Raw genomic sequence first — 27,997 nt, 5'->3', positions numbered from 1 at the left:
AGATGCTCTTCTGCATGCCACTGTTGTAACACCTGTTTATTTGAGTTACTGTTGCCTTCCTGTCAGCTTGAACCAGCGTGACCATTCTCCTCTGACCTCTCTAACAAGCCTTTCACCTACTGAACTGCAGCTCACGGGATGCTTTTTGGTTCTCACACCATACTCTGTAAACTCTAGAGACTGTTGAGTATGAAAACCTCAGGAGATCAGCAATTTCTGAGATACTCAAACCACCTTGTCTGTCACTAACAACCATTCCACAGTCAACTCACACAAAATGCTGGAGGAACCCAGTAGGCCAGGCAGCATCTATGGAAAAGAGTACAGGCGATGTTTCGGGCTCAGATCCTTCATCAGGACTGGAATGAAGGGTCTGGGCCCAAAATAACGACTGCATTCTTTTCCATAGATGTTGCCTGGTCTGCTGAGTTCCTCCAGCATTTTGTATGTGTTGTTTGGATTTCCAGCATCTGCAGATCTTCTCTTGTTTGTCATTCCAAGGTCAAAGTCACTTAGATCACATTTCTTCCCTATTCTAATAATTGGTCTGAACAATATCTGAACCTCTTGACCATGCCTACATACACTGATTTGCTGCCACATGATTGGATGATTTGCATTAATTAGATGTTTAAAGAATTATTAGATTATGAGTGTTTTGATCTGACTGGGAGTATGATAGAAATAACAGGAGAGTCCACTGAAATGCATCAAGATGTGACGACTTCTAAGGTGAAGGGCACACAATGTCAAAGATACAAGGCCCTCTGGCAAGTTCAAAGATACCTGGGAAACTTGTAAAGAGGTTAAATCCTTGTGAATATGTGAATCACTGTTTCTTTCCCAGAAAAGGCAAAAAGCAATGTTTTATATGTATATAAATAAATGTATGCTGTAGGCATGAACAGCACATAGGTACATTGTGAATGGAGGAAGTGTGTTTTAGAAGGATTCCATGTACCTTGCTGATTCAACATATTTCTTGCACTACGTGTGGATAGAATAAGAACCCATACGTATATTGCAATCACAACGTTGCCTGTGGGATTTTGCAGTATGTAAATTGACTGCTAAGACTATCTACACTGAAGGTATTTCAAACAGTATTTCATTAGCTGTAAAGTGCTTGGAGACATCCTGTGGTCTTGAAAAGCTCTGGATAAATGCATGCCTTTCAACTCATGCTCTTATCACCACAATGAGCTGCTCCATTTAATGACTCAGTGAGAACTTCAGAATCAACAGGGATAGTTAGTCTTAATAGTTATTAGGAGTGCAGACATTGCAGGCCACATGCTTCTCCTGTGCATGGAGTGCAGAAAACTCCAGGGGGTCACCGTGCTGTGAGCTGACTGCTTGATAAAGATGCTTCCTGAAAGGAAGGACAGACTAAGTTCTGAGTGTCAAGGAGCCCAGTTGGGGAAGGTCTTACACTGAACATGTGGTGGAATCTGCAGCGCTGACCCTGAGAGCAATTTTGAAAATGTGGAATTGAATGAATTAATCCTCTTAAATTTAGTTTAAGTCTCACCGGTAAGGCAGGAAAGATTAACAGCAAGGGAGAACCCCCTCTGCTGTAAGCAGGCCAAGAAAAGCTCTGAAGCTTTCTATAAATGGTGGTGGGCTGAAATATCCCACCTGCCCTGCAGAGTAAGGAAGTGGCAGAGGAGAGGAGGAGGGAATCAGTTATAAAGTATGATTTTTCTCTTCATCTGAAGTTGCCTCCCTTTTTTTGCTAACACAACCATGGAATACTGCTGCCTATAGTACAATCTCCTATTTCTACCTTTCTTGTATCCCAATTTGTCAATCAGCTTCATCAGATAACATTAAGGATCAAAATCAAATGGGTTGTTTCATTAAAGATACCCTGCTTCAAGCAAGCTTTGAAAAATGTATTGGTTTTGAAGACTGTACCTTCTCCAGTTCATCTAGGATCATGAATGGATGATAGCAGGCAGGGGGAGCAGCAAGTGCAATATTCTGAAAGGCTGCGTAACCTCTTTCTACTCTCTTGTTAGCTACCATGGGAGTGGAGCCCTTATCTTCTGCTGAAAGGTCCTGGAAACCTGCAGAAATTTGACAATAATTAAGTACATTCATGCTGTTATCTTTTCCATTAAGAACACATATATAGTATCAGGCCACCCAACCTATCAAGCCTCTTATTCCTACCCAATGCAGCAGTGCTTATTGAACTTGCATTTATACGTTACCTTTAATACAGTAAAGAGTTACAAGTTGTTTCACACAGTCAAGGTTTTACCATCAAAAGATACTAGGAACAAATGATCAAAAGCTCGGCTAGAGAGGCAGGATTTAAAGACCGTCTTAATGACAGAGAGAAAAGCTGACGTGGAGCTCTTTAGGAAGGGAATTCCAATGACAGATAGTTGAAAATCATGGAGGCAGAGCAGGCTAAAAGTGGAGTAATGTAGAGATCTTGATGGATTATAGGGGTGGAGGAAGCTAGGGTGTAGTGTGGAGGGGTCTTACTACCAAATTAAGTATCTTATCTTGCATTTAAGAATCACACTTGACTACAACAATCTCCTTTTGGCATAATGTGCTTCACATTTCCAAGACCACTTTGATGAATTACTTTTGGATTTTGTTTGGATCCAATGAAAAGATTTTGAGGCACTTGAACTGAACAAAAGAACGCCATGTGGAGGAGTCTGGAGGAATCCCACATTTTCCATCTGATCATATTTTTTAAAGAAACCTCAATTATCAGATCATCTTTTAAACTGCATATTAAAAAACTGTAAAATGAAACACCACATCACAATGGATATTCCATTTATCAACAATAATTTCACTACAAGCTTAGAGCGAAACGAGACTTTCACTTTTTATTTGCCCTGAGGAGATAGATGTTGATAAAACTACTGATAGTCATTGCCTGTTTCTCCAGTTACCCTGTTTTACTGATGGTGAACTCATTTCTCCTTGCACTGTTGCTGATCCGGTACTGATAAAGCTCCCACAACACTGTCATTCTAAGGAATGTCAAGATTTTGACATAGTGGTATTGAGCGATGGAAGAATGAAATACATCCAAGGAAGACAGTGGTGAGTGAAGAGGTAGATTTCCCTATTACATCGCTGCTGTTTACATCCCTGGTGGTGTTGAATAGAAGGTAATATTGTTGCAAACAACTGCAATTGACTGATGATAGGAAGGATGTGTATGTGTCTTAGTGGCAGGGATGCCAATTAGATAAACCATAAAGTCTTAAACATCATTAAACAACTTGTGTTTTGACCTAGAACTAGTGAGTTCGAAGTAACTGTTATGAATTCTGATTGGGGGATTGCCAGGTCCTTTAAAAGTCCCCGCTTCTCTCTTGCAGTATCCAGCCTTCTGGGACAAATTGAACGAGGACTTCCTGAATGTCTTTCAATAAGAGAGGTGTAAATATCACTTTGGTCTTGCCCCCCCCCCCCTTCCCATATGTTTAAATGTACATTTTTGAGTGTTTGTGGGAACAGAGAAAAAGGTAGTTATCAGTTAAAATATCCCGATTGATTTGGACCTCTTTAGTTTCTTAGGTCAGAACTAATTAGAGATTTTCTGCATTCTTCTGGGTTCGGATCAGCTAACACAATGTGGATCAGACCTTGAACTACTGTTGTCTGCACCATTCAAGAGACAACTTGATGGTATATTTCTCAGTTGCTTTGTTGAAATAACCTGGGTAACTTTTGATTTTTAGTCTTCTTAAGTAGAATCAACAGTCCTTGAAATAAATCTTTTGGACACTTATGCTCCATGAAGAAGGGCCATGTCTAACTGGGCAAGCTAGCATTCAATCTGAAATCTTGTCCCAGATTCCAAAGTGAATTGCAACGAAAGTTATTTTTTTTTGTTCTTTTCTGCACATGTGGGAGTAAACAGTCACTCAACCCACCTGGTTTAAACTGGTTCTTCCGCTTAGAATGCTCCTCTACCTTTCTCTCAGATGCATTTTTCTAGCATCAACACCTCCATTTGATCAGAGTTCCATTTTATTGCTCACTTGTGAGTTAAGTTTCTCCTGAACTCTCAGTACATTATTAATTGCCCTTGATTCTGGCCTACCTCAGGAGTGAAAAAACTTTCATTTTCTAATTTGCCAAACCCTCTGTAATTTTCTGCTTTTGATTTATCTGCCTGCTCTCAGTCAGATTTAGGGCTTCCATGTCATCTTCAGCTGTGCTCTCCCCAGCAAAGAAGAATTGAGGAACTATTGGTGAATGGGCTTTGGTGAGATAATGGAGCATGGGAGTGTGCATAATGCCCTGTGGGTAGCATTACCTGTGCACTTCTGGTTCCTGAGCAGCAGTATCACTATGATATTCACTGACTTCAGTCACAACGCCAAGCACAGTGGAAACCACTGAATGTGCCAAAAGTACAGGGAGATAAATCTGTTTGTGTTAGCAAACAGCTCACTTCCATGCTGTCTGACACTCAGAGTCAATCACCTAATCCTTTCCCATCTGTTCAGATTTTTATTTCTTTAAGATTATTAAAAAAACATACACACAATTAACTCCTCAGTGCAAATGAAGGGCTTAGCAACAAATACCAAGGATGAAAGAATCATTTGCAGCAGATAACCCTAATAGCATTGTACTGGAAAATGTTGGTGTCTGTGTTCATCATCAAAGAACTTTCCATCTTAGCCCCAGCTTTGATACTTCATTTATTTAAAAGGCAAGTATTACAATCAGAATTTCAGTGTGGTCTCATCCTGGAGGCAATTTTCACTGGCTAATGGGTCATTGGGATCAGACCCATCAGATGCATGAGACGTGTCCTTTGTTGCCCTTGGCAGCGTTAACTGTTAATTTCATACATGAGTAAAGGGAGTTTATCAAATGTGAATTAGACAAATAAATTGGTTATTTTTGTGAGGGGTGGTCACCTTTGCTATAATTAATGTGACTCCAAATTATAAAAGTGATTTGTTACTAGTAAACATGTCTTTCTTTCATGAAAGTTCTCCCCGGCTGCTTCAGCCATCATTGTAGGATTACAATTCTGTAAGTATATAATCAATATTTTGGACCTGAGTGTAGAAAGCTAGTGTTAGGATTCCATTTGGCTATGGTAGTGATAAATCCAGCCTTCACCTGATATTTGTATTGAGACATTTATCTGTGGAGATAACTTGGCAGTGGTTAGGTATCTCACACTCCCAGCCTTGATTGTGTACATGGTAATATCTCCCCCATTCAAACTGGACCTAATAACTCACAGGTCTAAAATGTCCATCAACAAAACAGTACATGCATATTGTCTAGTAAGCTTGCTCAAAGGAATGTGTGATAAAAATGGGTTATGTCTTCATGGTTTAGCAGTACATACCCTAAGTATCCCTCTACTATTTTGCATCTAACCATGTTTCTTCAATAAATAGTGTATAACAAATTTTGATGTCCACTTCCAATGGAGACTGCTTATGTAATCGCTCCATGCTGTATTCCTTCCTCCATCTCCTGAATGGTTGACTTACAATACCACAGGAGACTGGCCAATGTTGAGGAGCAGCAGAGCTAATTAACAAATAAGGCCTAGTCGCTAATAATCAGAATCACTGATTGTCCTAAATTCTTCTTTAAAAGAAAATGTCTTAAGTGTATATGAAATATGCAGAGCAGAGTTGTGCAGTGTTTAAGCAGATTGTCACCTCTAGGGCTTCAGTTGGAATCTGACCCAGAGAAATGGGATGGCTTCTTTTGCTCTGCTCTGAGGCTCTTTTTGCTTTGTGTCAGCTGTTCCTTCACCCCTCTTCCTTCCAGCATTATCTGTGCTGATTTCACTCACTGTTTATCAGCTGCTTTATAGGCTTTTACACTAGACAAGCCTGGGAAGAATCTGGAGCAGAAAAATGGGATATTCTTCAGCCTGTTTGCATTAAATTTTCTGGGAGGCAATAGGAACAATTGGAGTGGAAAACAGTAATCCATGCAGAAGATGAAATTAGGAGTTAAGCAGCTTTTATGCTGGGTTCCAAGGAATGGATTGTCTCAAATACTGGTCTCAGCACCTTCAGTAAAACTCTGCACTGGCTATATAAATCAAGAAGCAGTTATTACAAAATTGCACTAAACACAGTAGGGAAACCGTTCTCTTCGCTATACGGATGGAATAATAAGCAAGGTTCAGCTTGTAGCAGTTGTTATCGTTGAACTAGGAAGGTTTTATGTTGGTTTTGAATAGAACTTTCACCTTTTAACAAAGGTGACTTATAATGATTAATTATTGCAGAACAGAAAGATGCCTCCTCTAAACAAAAGAATCAATGAATCAAAACAGAGCTGAGAGGAAATATTGTCATGCAGTATAAAATGCTAGTCCCAAGGTGAGAAAAGGTTGGGGCCATAGCTAGGAGTTGAGTGTGAGTGCCCAGTTTGCCATGATGGCCATGGATGACAGCCTTGGCTTTCTTGATCTTTAATCCCTTGATGTAAAGCTGTATTGAAGAAGGTACATGTTTGCATACAGGACAGATCTAGAGAAGTGGTTCTATTGATGCTTGAGTGCACAGCACTGCCAAAGATAACTGACAAAATGATAAAAAGATGAGAGACAAAAGGCTAAGCTCTAAGTAAGCTCAAGAGATGATCTGTGGAGCTAAATTCAATGCTGATAATAATGTATTTCCCTGAATAGCAAAAAAAGTGTAATTCTGTCTTTTTTACTGACTAGAATTTTACAATCTATGATGTTATTGTCTTTATGATCAATGTAACCCCGATTTGTAATGACCACATGCAAGGCTCTATTTCTGTTGGGTGTTTGAGGTAAACATAGAAGAGTACAGTGGCTAGTCCTGATGCAGGGTTTTCGCTCAAAATGTCCACAACTCCTTTCCCTCCACGGATGCTGCTTGACCTGCTGAGCTCCTCCAGAAAATGGTTTGTTGTTAGAAGAGTAAAAATCAAATTCTGGAGAAAAGACAGAGATGACCAAGGGAGACAAGCTATAAAATGCAGGAGGTTTGGTGTCAAGAGGAATATCACATGGAACGGAGAAGTTTTCCAAGTTCTCTGTCTCTCCCCCCGCTATTTGACAAAATTGTCTGTTTTCTCACCACTGTCTTAGTTATTTTCACTTTATGCTCAACATTTTCTCCAATTTTGAACTTTTTGTGTAAACTCTATTCTCAGTCTTTCTCAATCTGCTTGGTGGATGAACTACCGTAGATTCCGGATTTTAAGCCGCTACTTTTTTCCCACATTTTGAACAGCTTTGAACTTTGCGGCCTTTAATCCGGAGCGGCTAATACATGATTTTTTTCATGCCGCCTCGTAAACATTTTGCCTCATAACAGTAGACCAATAAAATTGATGAGTAGTTCACAGAGGTCCAATGAAATTGTACGATAAATCAAGCGCACTTTCACAATTAAATTATTGTAAATTAGTCATTTGTACTCACCCTCATCAACATGGAAAACACTCGAAGCATTGTGCTGCCTTATGGCAGTTATTTAGTTTATAATATTTTCGCTTAGTAATTCATTTTCTAGTTAAAGTTAGAAGAGTTTTAACTATATTTGTTTTCTGTACTACATCGCGGGATGCTATGACGTCACACCCGGTTTCGCGGTGTCTTGTGGGAAAAATGCCGTTTGCGATAAACGGAAAGGAGGGGGTCGAGCGGCGGAGCGGCATTAGACCCGAGCGAAACGCTGCTTTTAAGTTAAAGGCGATCAATAACTTTGCCTGGTAGGCTGCAGTATATATATTTTTTACCAGTCGTTAGGAGATATTGGAATGTTGTTCAGTAAAGAAGTATACGCAACGTATATTTAAAAGTAGCCGCGTTACGGGCACGGTTCGAAAAAAAGCATTTGCAATATGTATTTGTTTTTGTTACCATATGGATTTAATTAAAAGTTAAAAAATCCTCACGTGTAATATCTTTCTGTGTAAATATCTCATATTACAACGTGGGACACCTGCGGCCGAAAATCCGGTGCGGCCTAAAATCCGGTGCGGCCTTTACAATTAAAAAATTGATTTTATTTCTAAAATTAGAGCCAGCGGCTTTTAATCAGGTGTGTTCTGTAGTCCGGAATCTACGGTAACTTGTAACTGCTCTGTGGTTTCACAGGCACAGAGGATGGTAGTTCAAACAATGTGTTGAAGACTAGTCACATGGGAACTGTGTGCAGAGCAGACAGAACATTGCTATATTAAACCAAAAAAAGGCCAGAATGCGGCTTACGTTTTTTTATAAGAGTGAGTCCCATAATTTAACTATATCAATACACCTGTAAAATCATTGAAATACCTAGAAGGAAACTTAATTATAAGGTATGTTGCATTGGAGTTGGAGTGGTCAGGATGTCCTATCTATATTCAGTGGGAGATAGGAGATACATCACTCCTGAACTGATCCTGTCTATAACCATTGAGCAAAACTGCACTGGCTACAGACACAAGAATCAGATATCTCCTACTCGAACAAGGATTGCTTAGTGCAGTCACGCATTGATTGCACAAACAAGGAACAATGAATACATAGTTGGATCACTGACTATGTTCACAGGATCACTGACTGAAGTAGAGCAAGTCTGGATTACGCTAGAAAACAGCAATGAGCCATGAGGAGCGTATAAAGTCCCCCAAATGGCATTGTAGGGCATTGGATAAATCAGAAAATTAGAGATGCATGTAACAAGGATAATACAGAAATCATGGGGGATATTAAACTACGTGTAGATTGAGCCAACTAAATTAGCAGCATAGTGTCTAAGCGATAGCTTTCTAATTCAGAATGTTGAGAGAGCAGCTTATTTTAGATCTGGTAATGTTCAATAAGAAAGAATTAACTGATGATATGGCGGTTAGGAGCATTTAGGGAACAGTGGTCATAATATGATTATTTTTCTTTAAAGAATGAAATATTGAATATGAAACTAGGATCAAATATGAATAAAGCAAACAATGAAGGCATGAGGCATGAGTTGGCTATGTTAAGTCGGAAAACAACATTCAACAAGCAACGGCTATGCACACAAGAATCACTGCTTTTACTCAGAATGATAACTGGTTATGTACAAAAAAACACTGACTGTACACAGAAGATGCACTACACACAAATGTCCCACACTGGACACACAAGATTCAGTGACTATGTATATTAAGATTATTAACAGCACACTAGAATTACTACACACAAATATACCAATTACACAGTTAAAGCTTTCTGAGTGCAGACAAGGATCACCAATTCCATCATAATGGCACTGACTACACACAGAGGAATTATTGAACATGTAAAAGGATAACTAAAAAGCCTTAGGATAATTAGATACAGACACAAAGATCACTGACCACTCATACAAGGACTATTTACTATAAGTGAGCACACTAAGATCATTGACTACATACAGTACACAGACTTTACTGATGGCATAGACAAAAATTACTGACTGCAGAAAATTAGATCACTGTCTACACACACAAGAATCTCTGATACATGATTCGCATACTTGTTACTTACTACAGGAAAGGATCGCTGACCACATAGTGGGACCACTCACTACCGACTACTTATTGCTAACAAGAAACTACACACAAAGATGGACAACAACTAATCTGCAAAAGACAACAAATTATTCAAATACAGAAAGAAAAACAAAATAATAATAATAATAATAATAAAAAAAATAATATTGAGATAATGAGTTGTAGAATCCTAGAAAGTGAGTCTAAAGGTTGTGGGAACAGTTCAGTGACGGGGAAAGATAAGCTGAGTGAAGTTATCCCCTCTGGTTCAAGAGCCTGATGGTTGAGGGACAATAACTATTCCCGAACCTGGTTGTGTAGGAACTAGGCCTCCTGTATATCACAGTGCACACAAAAATCAGAAACCAGAATCACTGTCATACACTTGGATCCCAGATTATGTGCAAGGATTACTGACTAGACACACTTGCATCACTGACAAGGATAGTTTGTCTAAATTAAAATCGTCTAAAGAAGTGGGGCTCTGCATTTTATAATAAACTTGCTGTGGTGCTCGGACACAGCAGACTTGGTCTTGTTGTACTCTTGCTCCTCTGACCTGGAATATCTAATGATTAAGTGCTGACCATTCTACTTACCAAGATAATTTTCCTCCATGACCCTGCCTGCAGTTTAAATACTGATAAAAGCTGAGTTAATCAGGCATTTGAGATATTGAATAGTGCCATCATCAAAGAAGAAACTGCCCACTCCAACGTATTTCAAATCCTAGTTGGGGGCTTCAATCAGACCTGTTTGAAGAAATCTCTGCTGAATTATCATTAGCATATAACCTGCAGAATCAGGGGTCCCACACACTAGACCACTGCTAAACTATGATTGGGAATGCCTACCTTTCCATGCCTATACCACATTTCAGGAAGTCTGATCACTTGACTGTCCTTCTCCCACCAACATGCAGGCAGAGAATAAAGTGCAAGGCTCCAGAGATAAGGACAACAAAGAGGTAGTCTGGGAGGCCAAGGAGCAGCTACGGAATTGCCTCCAGTCAGTAGACTGGGCCATGTTCAAGGGCTCACCAGAGGATCTGAATGAATACACCAGGAATGTCATGGATAATTAAAAACAGCTGGGTATGAATGTGGTCCCACAAAGTCATTCAGAGTCTTTCCCAACCAGAAGCCCTGGATGATTCATGAGATCCACAATCTGCTGAGGGACAGATCAGTGGCATTTAGGTCTGGCAGCCAAGTAAGATACAAAAAGTCTAGGTATAATCTCCGGAAAGCCAACTCGCCTGCAAAATGACAATTCCAGACCAAACGTGAGTCACTAAGGGATGCTTGACAGCTGTGGCAGGGCTTGAATGCTATTAAAACTTACAAAGTGAAACCAAACGACCAACTGTAGGTAGGCTAGAACAATGTAGAACAAGGCTTTGCTTCCAGATGAGTACAATGCTCAGTTTGACCATCGAAACATGCAGGAACTGTCACAAGGGGATGTGGAGACTGGACCCAAATGCAGGACGCAGGCACTGAAGTACTAGGGGCAGGACAGGAACAACTAAAGGATAGAACAAGATGGGGAGACCGTGGCATGCAAAGGTGATCCTGGGGTTCAGAGAGTTCATGGTGAAGGCAGGACCCTGGAGTTCATGGCGAAGGCAGGACCTTGGCTAGGCTAAAGGATGGGTCTATGGGACAAGGAATGCTGGGAGGATAGCCCCCTGGGTGGGCCACATAATTCCTGGGCAGGGCCCAGCCTCCCAGGCACTAACACAGGGGCCTGGCAGGTTGCGGGGCACAACCTGTCAGAAGAGAGGGGTAGGAAAGGGTCAGAGTCCCCCGCCGGGCAACGGCAGTCCAGCCTGCTTACCCTTCGGAGGCAAGGGATCGGAAGGGAGCTCGGTCCAGGGTGACTACAAGAACGGACTTACAGAACTAGATGATTAACAGTGGGTACTCCAAGCCAGGGTCAAAATGGGATAGCCAGGCGAACAACGCAAACAAGGCAAACCGGACAGAACTGCAGGTACAGGACAACCCCCCAACTAGACTCAGTCCCAGAGCCCCTTATATACACCTGCCAGCCGATAGGTCTCAGCTGCACCTTCTTAAGCCAAGATGATCCTATTTGTGCTTAAGGGTGCAAGGAGGATCGGATCAAGACCTGGAATGCGGGCTCTGGACCAGACCATAACAGGAACTTTCACAAACTCCTTCAGCCCCCGATGACACTGTGATTTCAGTCTCTGAGTCCGATGTGAGAGCATCCTTCAGGATGGTGATCCCATGGAAAGTATCTAGCTCAGATAGGGCTCCTGGCTGAGTATTAAAGACCTGTGTTGATCAACTGCCTGGAGAGTTCACCAATATCTTTAAGGTTCAAAGGTTCATTTATTATCAACGTAGGTATGAAGTATACAACTCTGAGACTTGTGTGAGCCACGAAGCAAAGAAAACCATGGCAGTTATTCAAAGATAAACATCAACCCTGCCCTCCCCCCACAGAAAAACAAATCTGAAAGAGCCTAATATGAACCACAGTCAATAGACCAATCCATAAATTGCAGAACTTCAGTAACATCCTCTGGCAGCATCAAGGGAGAGAGAGTGACCACTCAAATGTGGAGGCCTTCCCTCGGGAGCAGAGAGTGAGAGGTGTGTTACAGCAGCAAGCAAGATGCAGATATTCGGTGCTGGATACTCGCTCACCTTCCGCATTCACTTTGATGTTTGAAGCTTCCGCAATATTTTAATTGGCAAGAAATGGAGTTAATCATGTCTCTAAGCTTCTTTGCCTCGAAGCCGCACACCTTCTGGAATTTTCTCGGCGATGCAAAGCACTAGATCACTCAGTCATTTTCCAAATTGTAAATCACAGGCTTTAACAGTTTCAGAAACACATTTAAGATAAAAAGAAGATGCAGAAGAAGTGAGGTAAACAGTTTTGTGGACTATCTGAAAGATGTCACCCGAGGAAGCATTAGTTGCTGGCTCCATCTAACCAGGAAAAAATCTCTTGCTTCAGCAGTCTGAGATACCTACCTGCTTCAAGCAGGCTTCAATTACACTGCTGCCTAAGAAGAACATGGTAACCTGCCTCAATGACTATCACCAGTAACACTTACATCCACTGTGATGAAATGTATCGACTCCTGCCTGAGGAGTGACTTGGATCCACTCCAATTTGCCTACTGGCACAACAAGCCCATAGCAGATATGATTTCATCGGCTCTTCACTCAACCTTGGAACATCTGAACAGCATGAATTCATACAACAGGATGCTTTATCGACTACAGCTCAGCACTCAATACTATCATTCTCTCAATACTAATCAATAAACTTCAAGAACTTGGCCAAAATATCTCATTGTGCAATTGGATCCTTGATTTCCTCATTTTCAAATCCCAGTTCAGACTGGCAACAACATCTTCTCCACAACCTCCATCAACACAGATGCACCGCAAGGATGCATGCTTAGCCCCCTGCTCTACCTGCTTTATACTTATGACTCTGAGGCTAAGCACAGCTCCAATGCCATATTTAAGTTTGTTGACAACACCATGTTGTTGACCGAGTCAGCAAAACCAAGGAGCTGATTATTGACTTCAGGAGGAGGAAACCAGAGATCCATGAGCCAGTCCTCATTGAGGGATGAGAGGGGAGGAACTTTAAGTTCCTCGGTGTTATTATTTCAGAGGACCTGTCCTGAGCCCAGCACATAGTGCAGTTATTAAGAAAGCATGGCAGTGCCTCTACTTCCTTAGAAGTTTGTGAAAATTCGTCATGACATCTAAAACTTTGACAAAATTCTATAGATGTGTGGTGGACAGTTTACTGATTGGTTGCATCACAGCCTAGTATGGAAACACCCTTGAATGGAATATCCTACAAACATAGTGGATACAGCCCAGTCCATCATGAGTAAAGCCCTCCCAAACATTGAGCACATCTACACAGAGTGTTGTCGCAGGAAAGCAACATCCATCATCAAAGAACCCCAACACTCAGGCCATGCTTTCTTCTCTCTGCATCAGGACCCACACCACCAGGTTCAGGAACAGCTATTATCCCTCAGCCATCAGGCTCTTGAACCAGAGGAGATAACTTCACTGAACTTCACTTGCAAGGGCTCTTCATCTCATGTGCTCAATATTTATTGCTTATTAATTTCTTACCATTCGTATTGTAATTTTTTATTTTCTCAGCTCAAACTGGTAAATCCTGAGGAACAGGCATAGCTAAACACACTTGTTTCTCAATTCCTTGGAACTTTCAGACTATTCTAGTGGTGTTCAGTATTATGGCTTCTGGAGATTTACATAAATATTGCTGTGAATACCTAATTGTTTATTGCTGTTGTGTAGTGACTTTAGGATACCAGTTGTAGGTATTACTATTGGGACAATGAATACCACGTTCATGTTCCATAATCTTTCAATTTCCTCTTTTAACTCAGCATATTTCTGGTGTTTTTCACTTACTGACTTCTGTGTTACATGTGGTTGGAATGGCTATATCTATGAAGTAACTTGCTCTTACTTGGTTATTCTGTAATGTTATATCCGGATGGTTATTGGATTGTCCTATCTGTAATAATGGATTGGTTGTAATATAATTAGTAGGACTCTGACTCTAAAATTGGATCAGGTATGTAGTAAAGTATGGTATCTTCTATGAGTTTATATTTTAAAGCAAGATTTTGGTGAATGATGTTTGCCACTTGGTTATGCAGGTGTAAGTAATCAGATTGAGTTAAACTGCTGCAGGATCCTGTAATGTGTTGGATAGTTTCTGGTTTCTGTTGGCATTTTCTGCGTTTATTGTTTTGAATTTGTTGGTCTTTTATCATGTATTTTTTGTGATTTTTTTTTGTGTTAGCCATCTGATCTTGTACTGCCACAAAGAACCCCTCTGTTTCTGGGAAAAGTTTTCCAACTTTTAGCCAGGCATTTGACGCTTCCTTGTCAACATCTAGTCTGCTCAGATCTTGGGGATATCTTCCATGGAGGATCTCGCTCTTCCATTGGTTAACTTTTTCTTCTGTAGTGATAATTTCAGGCAGTGGTACGGTAGAGCAGTGGTTAGCACAATGCTTCACAGTACAGGCAATCAGGGTTCAATTCCACTGCTGCCTGTAAGGAGTTTGTACATTCTCCCTGTGACTGTGTGGGTTTCCTCCCACCAAAGACCTACCGGTTAGTCGGTTAATTGATCATTGTAAATTTTCCCATGAAGGGCCAGAAGGGCCTATTCCATGCTGTATATCCATAAATAAATAAAAAAATAAAAATTTCTGGGTTGTCCTTTCATTTAAATTTACTGGTGTGTACTTCTTATCAGAATTGCCTATATTTGCGAATTTTCTCGTTGATGAAAATATATCCTTAGAAGTTTCATCTGACTGTTGTGTAAATTTTTTATCCCTGTTATTCCACTTCCTCCTTCTGTCCTAGGTAGTGTTAATCTAAGTGTGTTTGAGTGTACATAGTGTTTTCTAAAATGTGCCATTTCAGTTCTTACCTTTCTTCGTAAATTTTCCAGATCGGTTTTGGACCAAGATATTATGCCAAAAGTGTATGTTAATATTGGTGTAGCTAAAGTGTTTATTGCCTTTGGTATATTTTTACTATAGAGCTCTGTTTGGCAAATTTTCTTAAGCCCTGAAGTAAATTCTGTCGAATGTCTTCCTTTGTCGCATATGATCTATTTTCTTTGCTTACACCAGATACTTACATTTCATATTCATTATACTCTGGCAGTGAGTTCTGTAGACACTCAGTAAAAAAATTTCCATTCAAATCTTTTTCAAGATTCCTTCCTCTCACCTTAAAACTATACCACAGGAGAAAGGGAAGCAGGAGGGGACCTGGGGGAAGTAATAGGCAGGTGAGAAAAATAAAAGGTCAGAGTGGGGAATAGAGGAAAGAGGGGCTCCTCCTTTTCTTTCTCCGATGGTCCACTCTCCTCTCCTATCAGATTCCTTCTTCTCCAGCCCTTGATCTTTCCCACCTACCTTGATTCACCGATTACCTTCAAGCTAGCGTCTTCGCCACCCCCCCCCCCCCACCTTTTTTTATTCTGGTATCTTCCACTTCTTTCTCAGTCCTGAAGAGCGGACTCAGCCTGAAACATTGACCATCTATTCATTTCCATAGATGCTGCCTGACTTGCTGAGTTCCTCCAGCATTTTGAGTGTGGTGCTTTGCATGTGAAATCATCTTCAAGGAGACGTGCTTGAGGCAGGTGCAATAACAATTTTTAACAATTGGATGGGTACATGGATTGGAAGGATTCAGAAGGTTATGGGCCAAACACTGGCAAATGGGACCAAATTGTTTAGGGCATCTCAGTTATCTTGGACCAGAAAGGCTGAAGGGCTGGTTTCTATGCTGCATGACTCTATACAGTACATCATTGCACTTAACCATTCTGACCCACTGGTGGGTCAAGCTGCAATTGGAGCAGGACATATCTAGGCACCATGATGGAGCAATCTGGCATGTTCTTTGCAGGGAGAAAGTCATCAAGCTGTTGCCTGATTAGTCTTGACTAGTCTGAGCTATCTAATTTAGACACCTCAGTTCAGACACCCGATACTTTATTGGACTGAAACTTAACCATGGTACTGTTACCATCATTCTCAAAGATCACTGATTACACACACACAGATCATCATCCATATGGACCAGGCCACAGGCAACTCAGAGTGTGGACTGCAACTAAGATGAGCTTGCATCTGTTAGGTCCTTTCACGGACTTACTATGTCTTAAAGCTTTACAGCCGATGAAGTACTTCCAAAGCACAGTCACTCATCAGCTGTTTTTGAGAAGGACTATATTGGACTAGGATGATCTGAACTTCATGCCAAGGTCAATGCCAGGAATTCCATTCTGTTTTTTTTTTGTTTCAGCCAAATGCTCATTGTGCAACAGAATAGCTTGCCAGTTCGATGGATCTGGAATCACAGGGCAACCAGACTAGGCAAGGTTGGCAGATTTCCTCCCCTGAAGGTAGCAATAAATCAAATAGATTTTATGGTCCTTATTGCAATGAATAGTTCATTTTTTATTTAAATATTTTAGGTTATTAAACTGAATTTAAACAACACAGCAGCCATGGTGGATTGTTCAGCCAGGCCAATGGCTTACCAGTCTGGAACATAGCTGCGGCACCATTTACCACTGTTTTCAAAGATCACTTGACACAAACACAGATCATTGTCCATAGACACTAGGTCACTAGCATTTAGGATAAGGAGTGCAGCTAAAATAAATTTTTATTTGTTTAGAGTAATACACACAAAATGCTGGAGGAACTCAGCAGGTCAGGCAGCATCTGCGGAGACAAATAAATAATTGACATTTTGGGCTGCGACCATTCATCAGGACTCTGACTCTAGATTTCCAGCATCTGCAGAATGCCTTGTGTTTATGATTTGCATTCATTTGGTCCTTTCATGACCTCAAATTGTCTTAAAAGACATTACAGCCAATGAAGTACTTCTGAATCAGTCACTGCTGTAGCAACTTATTAGCAACCACCAACATTGTGATAATGATGAAATATCTACTTTTAAGAATGGTTGAGAGATAAATGTTAGCCAGGAAACTGAAGTGAATCACTCTGCTTTGTTCCTGAAGTAGTGTAGAGGGATCTTATACCTAAGAGAGCAGACAGGAACTCAGTTTAAAGTTGCATTCAAACGACAGCAAGCTGCTGGTGCAGCATTCCCTCGGTACTTCATTAAGAGTGCCAGTATAAATTATATGGATTGAGCCCAAAGCCTTAGGCAAAGGGACCAGTGAGCTAAGGTTTTATAATCCAGATAACTCAATGCAGACTGGGAAATTGAGCTGAGGACTATTATGAATCTACAACTCATTTCTGAACAACTTACAATAAACTCCTTCAGAAGAGATACAGATTTCTCTGGTGAGAGTATTCTTTGATTCCGGCCATGTTCACATGTGACATAATAAAGTACAACCATCAAAATTCTCAGACTTAGATTCATAGTACAGAGGGTGTAGGATCGAGGAATTACTCCTTAAGCCTTCTTAACTTTTGGAGTCTGGCTACAAGCCCATCACCTATGTGCATGATGTTTCATTTAAAGGCTTGAACAGAGGAAATGATAAACTCAGCAAATTTTGCAGATTGTTCAATAGGAAAATGACCCACCTGGTATTGAACAATACCATACAGAGTAGACAGCACAAGTTAGTTGAGAGAAAATATAATCATTTTATTCAGCTCACTATAGCTTACATAGTCCAAACTCCCTAATGAGTGAGGCACTAAGAGCACGCTTCTTCCTGTGGTACTGTACTCAATAAGAGTTAGTAGCCTCAGAAAGGTTTATTAAACCAGTTATGTATAGTGGGGGTAGGGTGTTATGAACAATAGAGCAGACCTTACAAAGTGATGTTGGTGACTGATGTTCTGGTTTGTGATCAAGTGGGGGGAGGGGGGTGTTGAGACAATGAGGGGTGCAAAACAGACAACAGCAAGGTGTAGTGCGATCAAAGGTAAACAGAAAACTGAAAGGTGATATATGTTTTGTGGGATCAATGAATCATACACAATACCCATGTACTACCCGGTATCGTGTTCCTTCCTCTTTCCCAATGATTCCCAAATGTATATCTAGAGACTGCAACAGAGAGTGCATCGCATATTGCTGGAGGCTACTCCACAAGTCTAGGCACCTCTATGTGCTGTAATGTCACGTGTGCAGAGGGCCCAAAAGTAATTTTGCTAGCTTTGTAAATGATGCTCTGTGCATCTGATCATCTTACTGAAAAAATCTATTCTATTGTGAAGTTCACGTAAATTTTGAGATAAACAATAAAATTTCTAATCCAATACTTTCAGAAGAAAAATATGTTAATAAAAATGCCTCTCTTGGCTACATATTTGCTTTCTTTGATAAATATATTGCAGAATTGTTACCCTCATCACATTCAGTGCTTAGACAATGTACTGTGTCTACCAATCTGTGTGAACTCTTAGGATTCAATGCAAAACCACTAACGATTAGATGCATTAATATAACAGCTGAATGAATTAATTAATTTTGAGTGGGTAGTAAGTTCTATTTGACAATTCATTATTTTACCTTTGGGGGAGGTCAGAAAATAGCATGCTGGCAATGTCACCTCACTCAACTCAAATTTAACCCGATCTCTACAACTGTGCCAGAAACTTGCTCATTACATAACAGTCATCTCTATTTTTCTAAAGAAAAATGCGATCCTGAGAAATAATGGTTGAAACGTCCTCCCTCTCAGGCAGTTAAAAGATCCCAGGCCAGAATTTGAAAAGTGAAAATCAAAAAATGGCAGATGCTGGAAAACTGATTATGGGTCGTCAACCTGAAACATTAACTCTGTTTCTCTTTCCAAAAATGCTACCTAAGTTGCAGCAGGTTTCCAGCATTTCATAATTTCAAAGATGTTATCCTAGATGGTCATGAAGGTACTAGCTGGTTTGGGCTCTGACCCTTCAGAGTAGGAACAGCCACTAGGACCAATCAGCATTAACCCTGCAGGAATGTTGTAGTCAGCATTCGGGACTCTGCTGGAGAACTAGGGAGAGAACAGTTTCACTTCCTGCTGTTGTCAGGGTAGCATAAGGAAAATGTCCCTTATGAACCAAAGGCTTGCCAGCTTCACCAGGTTGATGTGTAAACAATGGCCACATTCGTAGTGTGCTGGGTTGCAGTGCAGTGTAGGGACCAATGACAATTGGATTATAAAGTTGATCTTTCCCATTGAAAACCTTTCTCTACCTTAAAAACCCGGTCCCGACCTACTGATGCAACTATGAAGAAGGCAAGACAATGGCTATATTTCATTATGAGTTTGAAAAGACTGGCGACCATTTATTCAATATTTTCATACGCTTTGATTTATGGCTCTTCCAGTTACCTTCTCGAAGTGTTGGATTTGATCAGAAAGTTTTTCTTTTTTCTTGCTTTCGCTCTCAGTTTGAGCTGCCTATTTCTTATTTTTTCTCTCTTCTTTTGTTGTTTATTTTTGTTTTGTGGGTTTTCCGTGTATATTATAATTATAAAAGTTCCTTTAACTTTTTTCTTCTTTATATGGATAAGAGGAGAATCAATTATCTTTTTCTTTATTACATACTATTAGATTAATACTATGTATGATATACATATGTATGTGTCTGCGAGGCTGGGTTCGATGGAGCTTTCACTGTGTGCTGCATCTGCGAGGGTGAGTCGGGCGGCGCCGTGGAAGTCCATAGCGGGGGTATTCCCTTCTGCCGCCTGCATGGGACGACGAGTCTGTCGGGGACCCTGAGGACTTATGGAAACTGTGTGGTGGTTTCTTTTGAACTTGTAGTCTTTTAACATCTTTGGACTATTTTTTACTGTGCCCATGGTCTGTTTTTTTTAATCAATTATGCTATTGTTTGCACTGTTGTAACTATATGTTGTAACTATGTGGTTTTGAGCAGGTCTTGTAGCTTTAGTTTTTGGTCTTGTTTTTTCTGGTGGAATTGGAGCTTCTTTCTGGGAAACGCGCTAAGATGGTAGCGCGATATTAATATGCAGCAGCCTCTCCGGACTCTGGATTGGGGATTGCCAACCGTTACGTGGATTTTCTGGTGTAGTCTGTTTTGTCATGTGCTTTTGTTATATCATTCTGGAGGAATATTGTCTCATTTTTTAACTGCATTGCATTTGTGGTTTCTAAATGACAATAAACTGAAACTGAATCTTGATAATGTTTATTTTACCTTTTATATTAATTGTTATTGATATAGATATTTGAGATAATTCTCCTCTTGTTTATATATAAATATATATATGTACTCTTTTATTTAACTAATAAAAAGATTGATAAAGAAAAGAAGGAGTTTGAAAAGATTTGGTTTGTCACCTAAAACACTTGAAAACTTCTATAGAGGAGAGCATTCTGACAGGCTGCATCACTGTCTGGCATGGGATGGGGGGGCTACTGCACAGGACCGAAAGAAGCTACAGAGAGTTGTAAAATTAGTCAGCTCCATCTTGGGTACTAGCCTCCGTAGCGTCCAAGTCATCTTCAAGGAGCGATGCCTCAGAAAGATGGCGTCCATTATTAAGGAGCCCAGGACATGCCCTCTTCTCATTGTTACCATCAGGTAGGAGGTACAGAAGCCTGAAGGCACACACTCAGTGATTCAGGAACAGCTTCTTCCCCTCTACTATACGATTCCTAAATGGTCATTGAACCCATGAACACTACCTCACTTTCTTAATATATATTATTTTTGTTCTGCATTATTTTAATCTATTTAATATACATATATATACTTAATGTAACTGATTATTTTTCTTTCTATATTATTCTGTATTGCATTGAACTGCTGCTGCTAAGTTAACAAATTTCACAACACATGCCAGTGATAATAAGCCTGATTCTGATAGTGTACATTAGTTTCCTGTGGTTTGCACCTTTGCCAGTTCCTTTGTGCTCCATTTTTTACAGTCATATTAGCTTATGCCCCTCCGAGCAACCAGATCCAGCTTCTCTGTGCAAGACTTTGTCAGCTAGTCTACCAGGATGAATTGTGAGACAATAAAAATACACAACTTCAAACTGATCTATTGCATTTTTTAAAAAGTTAATAATTTACTCCCTAATACCCAGCTGCATCTTTGAGTGTTAGGCATATGCTCACTCCCAGGAATATTCAAACATCATTTCTGGTCATTGTATGAGCATCAAGCCATACTGCAAACGCAAACTGCGGAAGAACCAAGTAATCAATAGGCTGCCTGTGACCCAACTCCAAACAGCTCAGTAAAGAGGAAGATTGAGAGGTGCTTCAAGCAGGTTCCAGCCCAGTGTAAAGCTGAGCAGTGAGCAGCAGTCTTTTGATGCAGGTTCTAACTATTCTATCTTACAGTGGCTACATCATTGCCGTGCAAATATATGTTGTCTTCTAGCCTTATTAAAGTGCTGTAGAATCCATTTCTCACACCAGCTGTGTCCACAGATTGGTTCAGAAGTAGGTTGCTAGGTGGAAGAATAGAATGCTAACAGTGAATTGTCTAGTCCACTTCACAGCCCACCTGAGACCTGCCTAATATAATTGACTGTTGACCCCACTTAGAATGATCAACTGATAAATCAGGCTTCAAACAATTGACTGACGAACCCAGCTTTAAGCAAGCACTGATGAACTGAGCTTCAAGTGAACAACTGAGGAAATGAGCTTTGGGTGGTCATTTGTTGAACCCAGGCTTGAGTGATTGACAAATGAACCCAGGGTTGAGAGATTGACTGGTGAACCCAGGTTTGAGTAATCTACTAGTGAACCCAGATTCAAGTGATCCAATGGTGGACTCAGCTTGAGCGATCGCCTGGTGACTTCAGCTTTGAATAATTGACTGATTGAGTCCAACTGATTGAAGGGATGATTGTCACTTGTTTCCATTTGTTTTCATTGCTAAACTCTTACTAAACTGGCAACCTCCAACAAGGAGTGCTTCACGTTGGCAAGATGTCGGGTAGGGAACTGTTACATGGAGCAGGGGTGCATACTTTATGAGGCATGAGATGTAGGAGTTTTTCCTGTTTATTCACTCTGCTTCTTGTTTCTGAATTTGGAGCTGGGTCTGATTGACATTTTTTTTTGCACAGAGATATTACATGGCTAAGACATTAAGCCATTATGTACCCAGGTTTGAATGCTCACTGTTGCCAACAACCTTCACCCATGTCCTTGGGCTGGGAACTCCATGAAGCTTCTTTAATTTGACCCAAAAAAGCCTAGTACTGACTGAGGGCAACAGAAATCCACAAATATTCAGGTCCTCTCATTGACGTACGCAAATGAAATCATGTATAACTTACAATAACCCTGGTTAATCATGGCAGTAAATGTGGTGAGTAATTCAACTGGAATCAATACACCAAGATTTAACCCTGTTGCCCCTTCCAGATATGATTAGTTGAACAAGTGAAGCAGCAAATGCTTATAATTTTAACCTGATTGCAAGGCATTAAAAAGAGAGAAATAGAAACGTTAGGAGCATTTTGTTTTCCTCTTCTCTATTGTGTTGGTGACAATCTGTATTCAGCTGATAGAAATTTCCCTAGCCCTGCTCTGACCCAGGGTTAATGAAATGCACAACACATCACACTGATCAAGTGAATAATGCAGATTTTTTTCCCTTTGTAAGTATAAAGTTAAAGCCTAGGTCACAGAGAGAAGCAGCAGCAAGCAACTCCCCATGTGTCTCTTTTAATTAACACACTCGTAACTAAAGCTGCTGGCCAAGGTCAGGCACCCACCTTTCTCAGATAGGCGAGAGGACGCGACTCAGAACAGCAGGGATGAGGACAAGGAAACTGACCTCTCCAGGAGCAAAATGTCAATTAATTATACTTTTACTACCCTCTCAATTATTACACGCTGATAAGCTGAACAGGATATCTGAAAATGGCACTAAATCATCAGGAAGTCCCTGGCTAGTGAGTACAGTGTGACAATTACCATAAAATTCACAGATGTGATGTCTAATAATAGGGCATAAATAGTTATAGGTTGTTTATGGCCTAATCCATGCTCCTGCCATATTTCCCATCTCTTTACCAGGATAGTTTTGTCACATTAAAGAACAGTAAGGTGAGGGATGAAAAATTCAAAATAATCAGATAATTAAAGGTGAGCAGTACTTTCTCTATGTATTTACACTACAGAACATATCCAAGGATTATAACCTCATTATGGGGGAAAGATCCTGAGATCTAGAGAGCGATACCATCTGGAGTTCAGCCATTTGATGCTTAGCTCTTGGTAGGGTCATCCAAAATAAGATAGAGACAAGCAGAGTGGCCATTGTACGAGTGGACCAGTGTTAGAGTGTGGAGGTTTAGGCTCAACAGGCTTTGGAGGTAAGTATCTATCAAGTTTCTTCTTCGTTATTCTTTATCTGTAAATGTATAGTTAGAGCAGTGAGAATGGCTCTAGGGACTATGCTGTAGTCTTTGTGTGAGATGTGGGATTTCTGGGAGACCTCTAGCCTCCTGGATAACCACATCTGCACCAGGCACACCAAGCTGCAGCTCCTCAGGGAATGATTTAAGGAACTGGATTGCTGCCTGTGCCACACGCTAGCGAAGGTAAGAATAGAGTGATCTAGCAGATGAATATGTGGCTGAGGAACTGGTGCAGGGGCAGGGTTTCAGATTTCTAGATCATTGGGATCTCTTCTGGGGAAAATATGACCTGTACAAAAGGGATGAGTTACACCTGAACTCAAAGGGACCAATATCGTTGTGCGCAGATTTGCCGAAACTGTTGGGAAGGGTTTAACTAACTTGGCAGGAGGATGGGAACCAGAGGGATAGAACTGAAGATGTGGCAGTTGATAAATAAGCAGAGGCAATGTGCAGTGAGACTGTCAGGAAGGACAGGCAAATGATGGGGCAAAATTGCAGTCAATGGGATGAGTTGCATGGTAACGGGGGGCAAAATCAAAAGGGGCAATGAATACTGCACTGAAGTTGTTATATTTGAATGCACAGAGTACATGGAATAAGGTAGATGATCTTGATGCACAGTTAGAGATTGGCAGGTATGACATGGGCATCACTGAGCTGTAGCTCAAAGAAGATTATTGTTAGGAGTTTGAACTTCAAAGGATAAACATTCTATCGAAAGGACAGGAGGTAGGCAAAGAAGGTGATGTGGCTCTGTTGGTAAAAATAATTAGATCAAATCCTTAGAAAGAGGTGACATAGGATTAGAAGATGTAGGATCCTCTATATCCTCTAGGAAACTGTATGGGTATCAAGACTCTGATGGGAGTTAAATACAGACCTCTGAACAGTAGCCAGGATGTAGGCTACAAGTGGGAGATAGAAAAGGCATATCAAAAGGGCAATGTTACTATAGTCATGGGGATTTCAATATGCCGGTAGATTGGGAAAATTGGGTTGGTGCTGGATCCCAAAAGAGAGAATTTGTAGAATGCCTACAAGATGAGTTTTTTATGCAGCTTGTGGTGAGCCCACTAGCTACTCTACATTGGGTGTTATGTAATGAACCGGATTTGATTAGAGATCTTAAGATAAAGGAACCCTTAGGTGACACTGATCATAATATGTTAGAATTCACCCTGCAATTTGAGAGGGAGAAGCTAAAGTCAGACATATCAGTATTATTGAGGAGTAAAGGGAATTACAGAGGCATGAGATAGGAGCTAGCCAAAGTTGATTAGAAGGGGGCACCAGCAGGGATGACTGCGGAGCAGCAATGGCTGGAGTTTCTGAGAGCAATTTGGAAGGCACAGCAAAGATACATTCCAAAGATGAAGTTTAAAATGCAAGATGACACAAGGAGTCAAAACCAATGAAAAAGCAAAAGAAAGGGCATATAATGGAGCAAAAATTAGTGGTAAGTTGGAGGATTCGGAAGCTTTTAAAAAAACACAAGGCAACTAAAAAAAATCCACATGGAGGCAAAAGATGAAATATGAGGGTAAGCTAGCTAATAATATCAGAAAGGGATACCAAAATATTTTTTTTCAGATATATAAAGAGTGAAAGAGTGGTGAGATTAGATATTAGACTACTAGAAAATAACTCTGCAGAGGCAGTAATGGGAAACAAGGAAATGGCGGATGAACTAAATAAGTATTCTGCATCTGTCTTCACAGTGGAAAACACTGGCAGTGTGTCAGAAGTTTGAGAGTGTCGGGGCAGCAGTGAGTGCAATTGCTATTACTAGGGTGAAATTGCTTGGGAAGCTGAAAGGTCTGAAGGTAGGTAAGTCACCTAGATCAGATGGACTACACCTCAGGGTTCTGAAAGACGTAGCTGAAGAGATTGTGGGGGCATTCAAGAATCAATAGATTCTGGCACAGTTCTGGAGGACTGGAAAATTGCAGATGTCACTCCACTCTTCAAGAAAGGAGGGAGGCAAAATAAAAGAAGTGATAGGCCAGTTAGCCTAACCTCAGTGACTGGGAAGGTATTGCAGTTAATTGTTAAGGATGAGTTTCTGGGGTACTTGAAGGCACATGATAAAATAGGCCAAAGTCAGCAAGGCTTCCTTAAAGGAAAATCTTGCCTGACAAATCTTTTGGAATTGGTTGAGGACATGAGTTGAGAGTTAGGGGGCAAAAGTTTAAGGGTAGCACGAGGGGGAATTTCTTTACTCAGAGACTGGTAGCTGTGTGGAACGAGCTTCCAGTAGAAGTGGTAGAAGCAGGTTTGGTATTGTCATTTAAAGTAAAATTGGATAGGTATATGGACAGGAAAGGAATGGATGGTTATGGGCTGAGTGCGGGTCAGTGGGACTAGGTGAGAGTAAGCGTTCGGCATGGACTAGAAGGGCTGAGACGGCCTGTTTCTGTGCTGTAATTGTTATATGGTTATAAATAACAAGCAAGATAGACAACAGGGGATGTTGCGTACTTGGATTTTCAGAAGGCCTTTGACAAGGTGCCACACATGAAGCAAGATAAGAGCCCATGGTACTACACTACAGATATTAACAGATAGAGCATAGGCTGATTGGCAGGAGACCAAGAGTGGGAATAAAGGGAGCCTTTTTTGATTGGCTGCCGCAGGGGTTGGTGTTGGGACTACTTCTTTTTACATTGTATGTTATTGATGGTTTTGTGACCAAGTCTTCAGATGATAAAAAAATAGGTGGAAGGGTGGAATGTGTTGAGGAAGCAGGGAGGCTGCAGAAGGATGAAGACAGATTAGGAGAATGCATAGAGAAATGACAGATGGAATACAGTGTTGGAAAGTGTATGGTCACGCACCTTGGAAGAAATAAAAGAATAGACTATTTTCTAAAAGGGGAGAAATCCAAAAATCTGACGTGCAAAGGGACTTGAGAGTCCTCTTGCAGGATTACCTTTTTTGGGGAGATGCACGTCACCCTACAGCGTAGGGTACGTGGTACCTACGGCATAGATGCGATGCACAAGTATAAATCAGCCTTAATGCTACAGCAGACACACCAAATTGTGGTTTCAGTTCCACTTCCCAGCAGTGCTCAGAAGTTGTAGGTTTTTGGGTAGGAAGGTGGTGAAGGGAGTAATGGAAACAGTTGAGTGCTGGGGATGAAATTAAAGCAGAAAACACTGCAGATGTTGGCAAACAGAAAATAACTTGGAAAGTATTTGTCACTCAAGTCAGCCAGTCTCCGGGTAGAGAGATAGAAAGAGTTAGGTTCAGGCCAATGGCTGTCCAGCAGAATGGGGAAATAAAGCTGCCAAATGTAAGTGGCAAAAGATACATAGGGACTGCATCAATCTCAGTTGTGGTTATCTTTAGTTGATTCCTTTCCTGATGCTCTTAAACAGAATAGACATGAATGAAGCTCAGATAAATAATAAACACAAGAGATTTTTCAGATACTGGAAATCCAGAGTAATACATAGAAAATGTTGGAAGAACTCAATAGGTCAGGCAGCATCTACGGAGGGAATAAGCAGTCGTTGTTTCGGGCTGAGAACTTTCATCAGGACTGGAAAGGAAGAGAGGAGAATCCAGAATAAGGAGGTGGGGAGAAGGGAAGGAGTCCAAGTTGGCAGGTGATAGTTGAAGCCAGGTGAATGGGAAGATAGGTAAGTGAGGATGGGAGACGAAGTGAAAAATTGGAAAGCGATAGGTGGAGAAGATGAAGAACTGAAGAAGAAGGAATCTGTTAGGAGAGAACAGTGGACCATGGGAGAAAGGGAAGGAAATAATACCCAGCTAACAAAGTGACAACCTTGGGAGGTGGGGGGGTGGTGGAATAAAATAGCCCAAAAGAAAGCTATACAGCATTCAATACTGCTGATCCACTCATTGCTGCCTGCAGGGCCTTTCAACCCTAAATAAGAAAACTACTACTTCATCACACATTGTGGAGCTTTACTCAGATGTGTCATACCCAGTCATTGCTTTTATTCTGTCTGGTAGAGGGGAGGTTCTTGACCACTCTCAGAACAACTGATGTTATGATGGTCAGGTCTTTCTTGCAAAGGGTCATCACTTTTGAGCACAATTTACTCAATGTGTGGTAAAGTAACAGCTGCTGAACATTGACTTCAGAAAGGGGAAGTCAGACGACTATGTACCAGTTCTCTTTGATGGATCAGAGGTAGACAGAGTAAGGAGCTTTAAATGTCTACATGTTGACATCTTAGATGAGCTGTCCTGGATCTAGTAAACATACACAATCATGAATAAGGAGTGCTGGTGCCTCTTAGAGGTTTCAGGAGATTTGGAATGACACCCAATTCTCTAACAAACTTCTGCAGATGCACTGTTTGAAGGTATCCTGACTGTTTCTATTATGATCTGGTACAGCAATTCCAACAGGAATAGAAGAGATTGCAGTGAGAAGTGAACAGAGGCCAGTCCATCACAGACACAGCCCTTCCCACCATCAATATCATCTACATGGTCCACTCTCCTCTCTTATCAGATTCCTTGAGGTGCTGCCTCAAGGCGGCGTTGGTTATTATTACAGGTATCGAGATAAGTGAAAAGCTTG

At 40.8% G+C, this 27,997-nt stretch overlaps 1 protein-coding gene across 4 annotated transcripts in view; it reads right to left on the bottom strand.

Annotated features, from left to right (window-relative positions):
• LOC140718405 (MORN repeat-containing protein 1-like) overlaps positions 1-27,997 on the bottom strand; it is a 253,380-nt gene that overhangs the window by 49,652 nt on the left and 175,731 nt on the right. For all 4 annotated transcript variants that reach the window (XM_073032116.1, XM_073032114.1, XM_073032115.1 and 1 more), the window contains one exon: positions 1,918-2,069. In XM_073032116.1, the coding sequence (XP_072888217.1) occupies positions 1,918-2,069 (152 nt within the window). The remainder of the gene's footprint in view (positions 1-1,917; positions 2,070-27,997) is intronic.

The sequence above is a fragment of the Hemitrygon akajei genome, chromosome 29 (assembly GCF_048418815.1).
Source record: "Hemitrygon akajei chromosome 29, sHemAka1.3, whole genome shotgun sequence".
Classification (NCBI taxonomy): Eukaryota; Metazoa; Chordata; class Chondrichthyes; order Myliobatiformes; family Dasyatidae; genus Hemitrygon; species Hemitrygon akajei.
The sequence above is the reverse complement of the archived record's forward strand: the minus strand, read 5'-3'. Positions and strand labels throughout refer to the sequence as shown.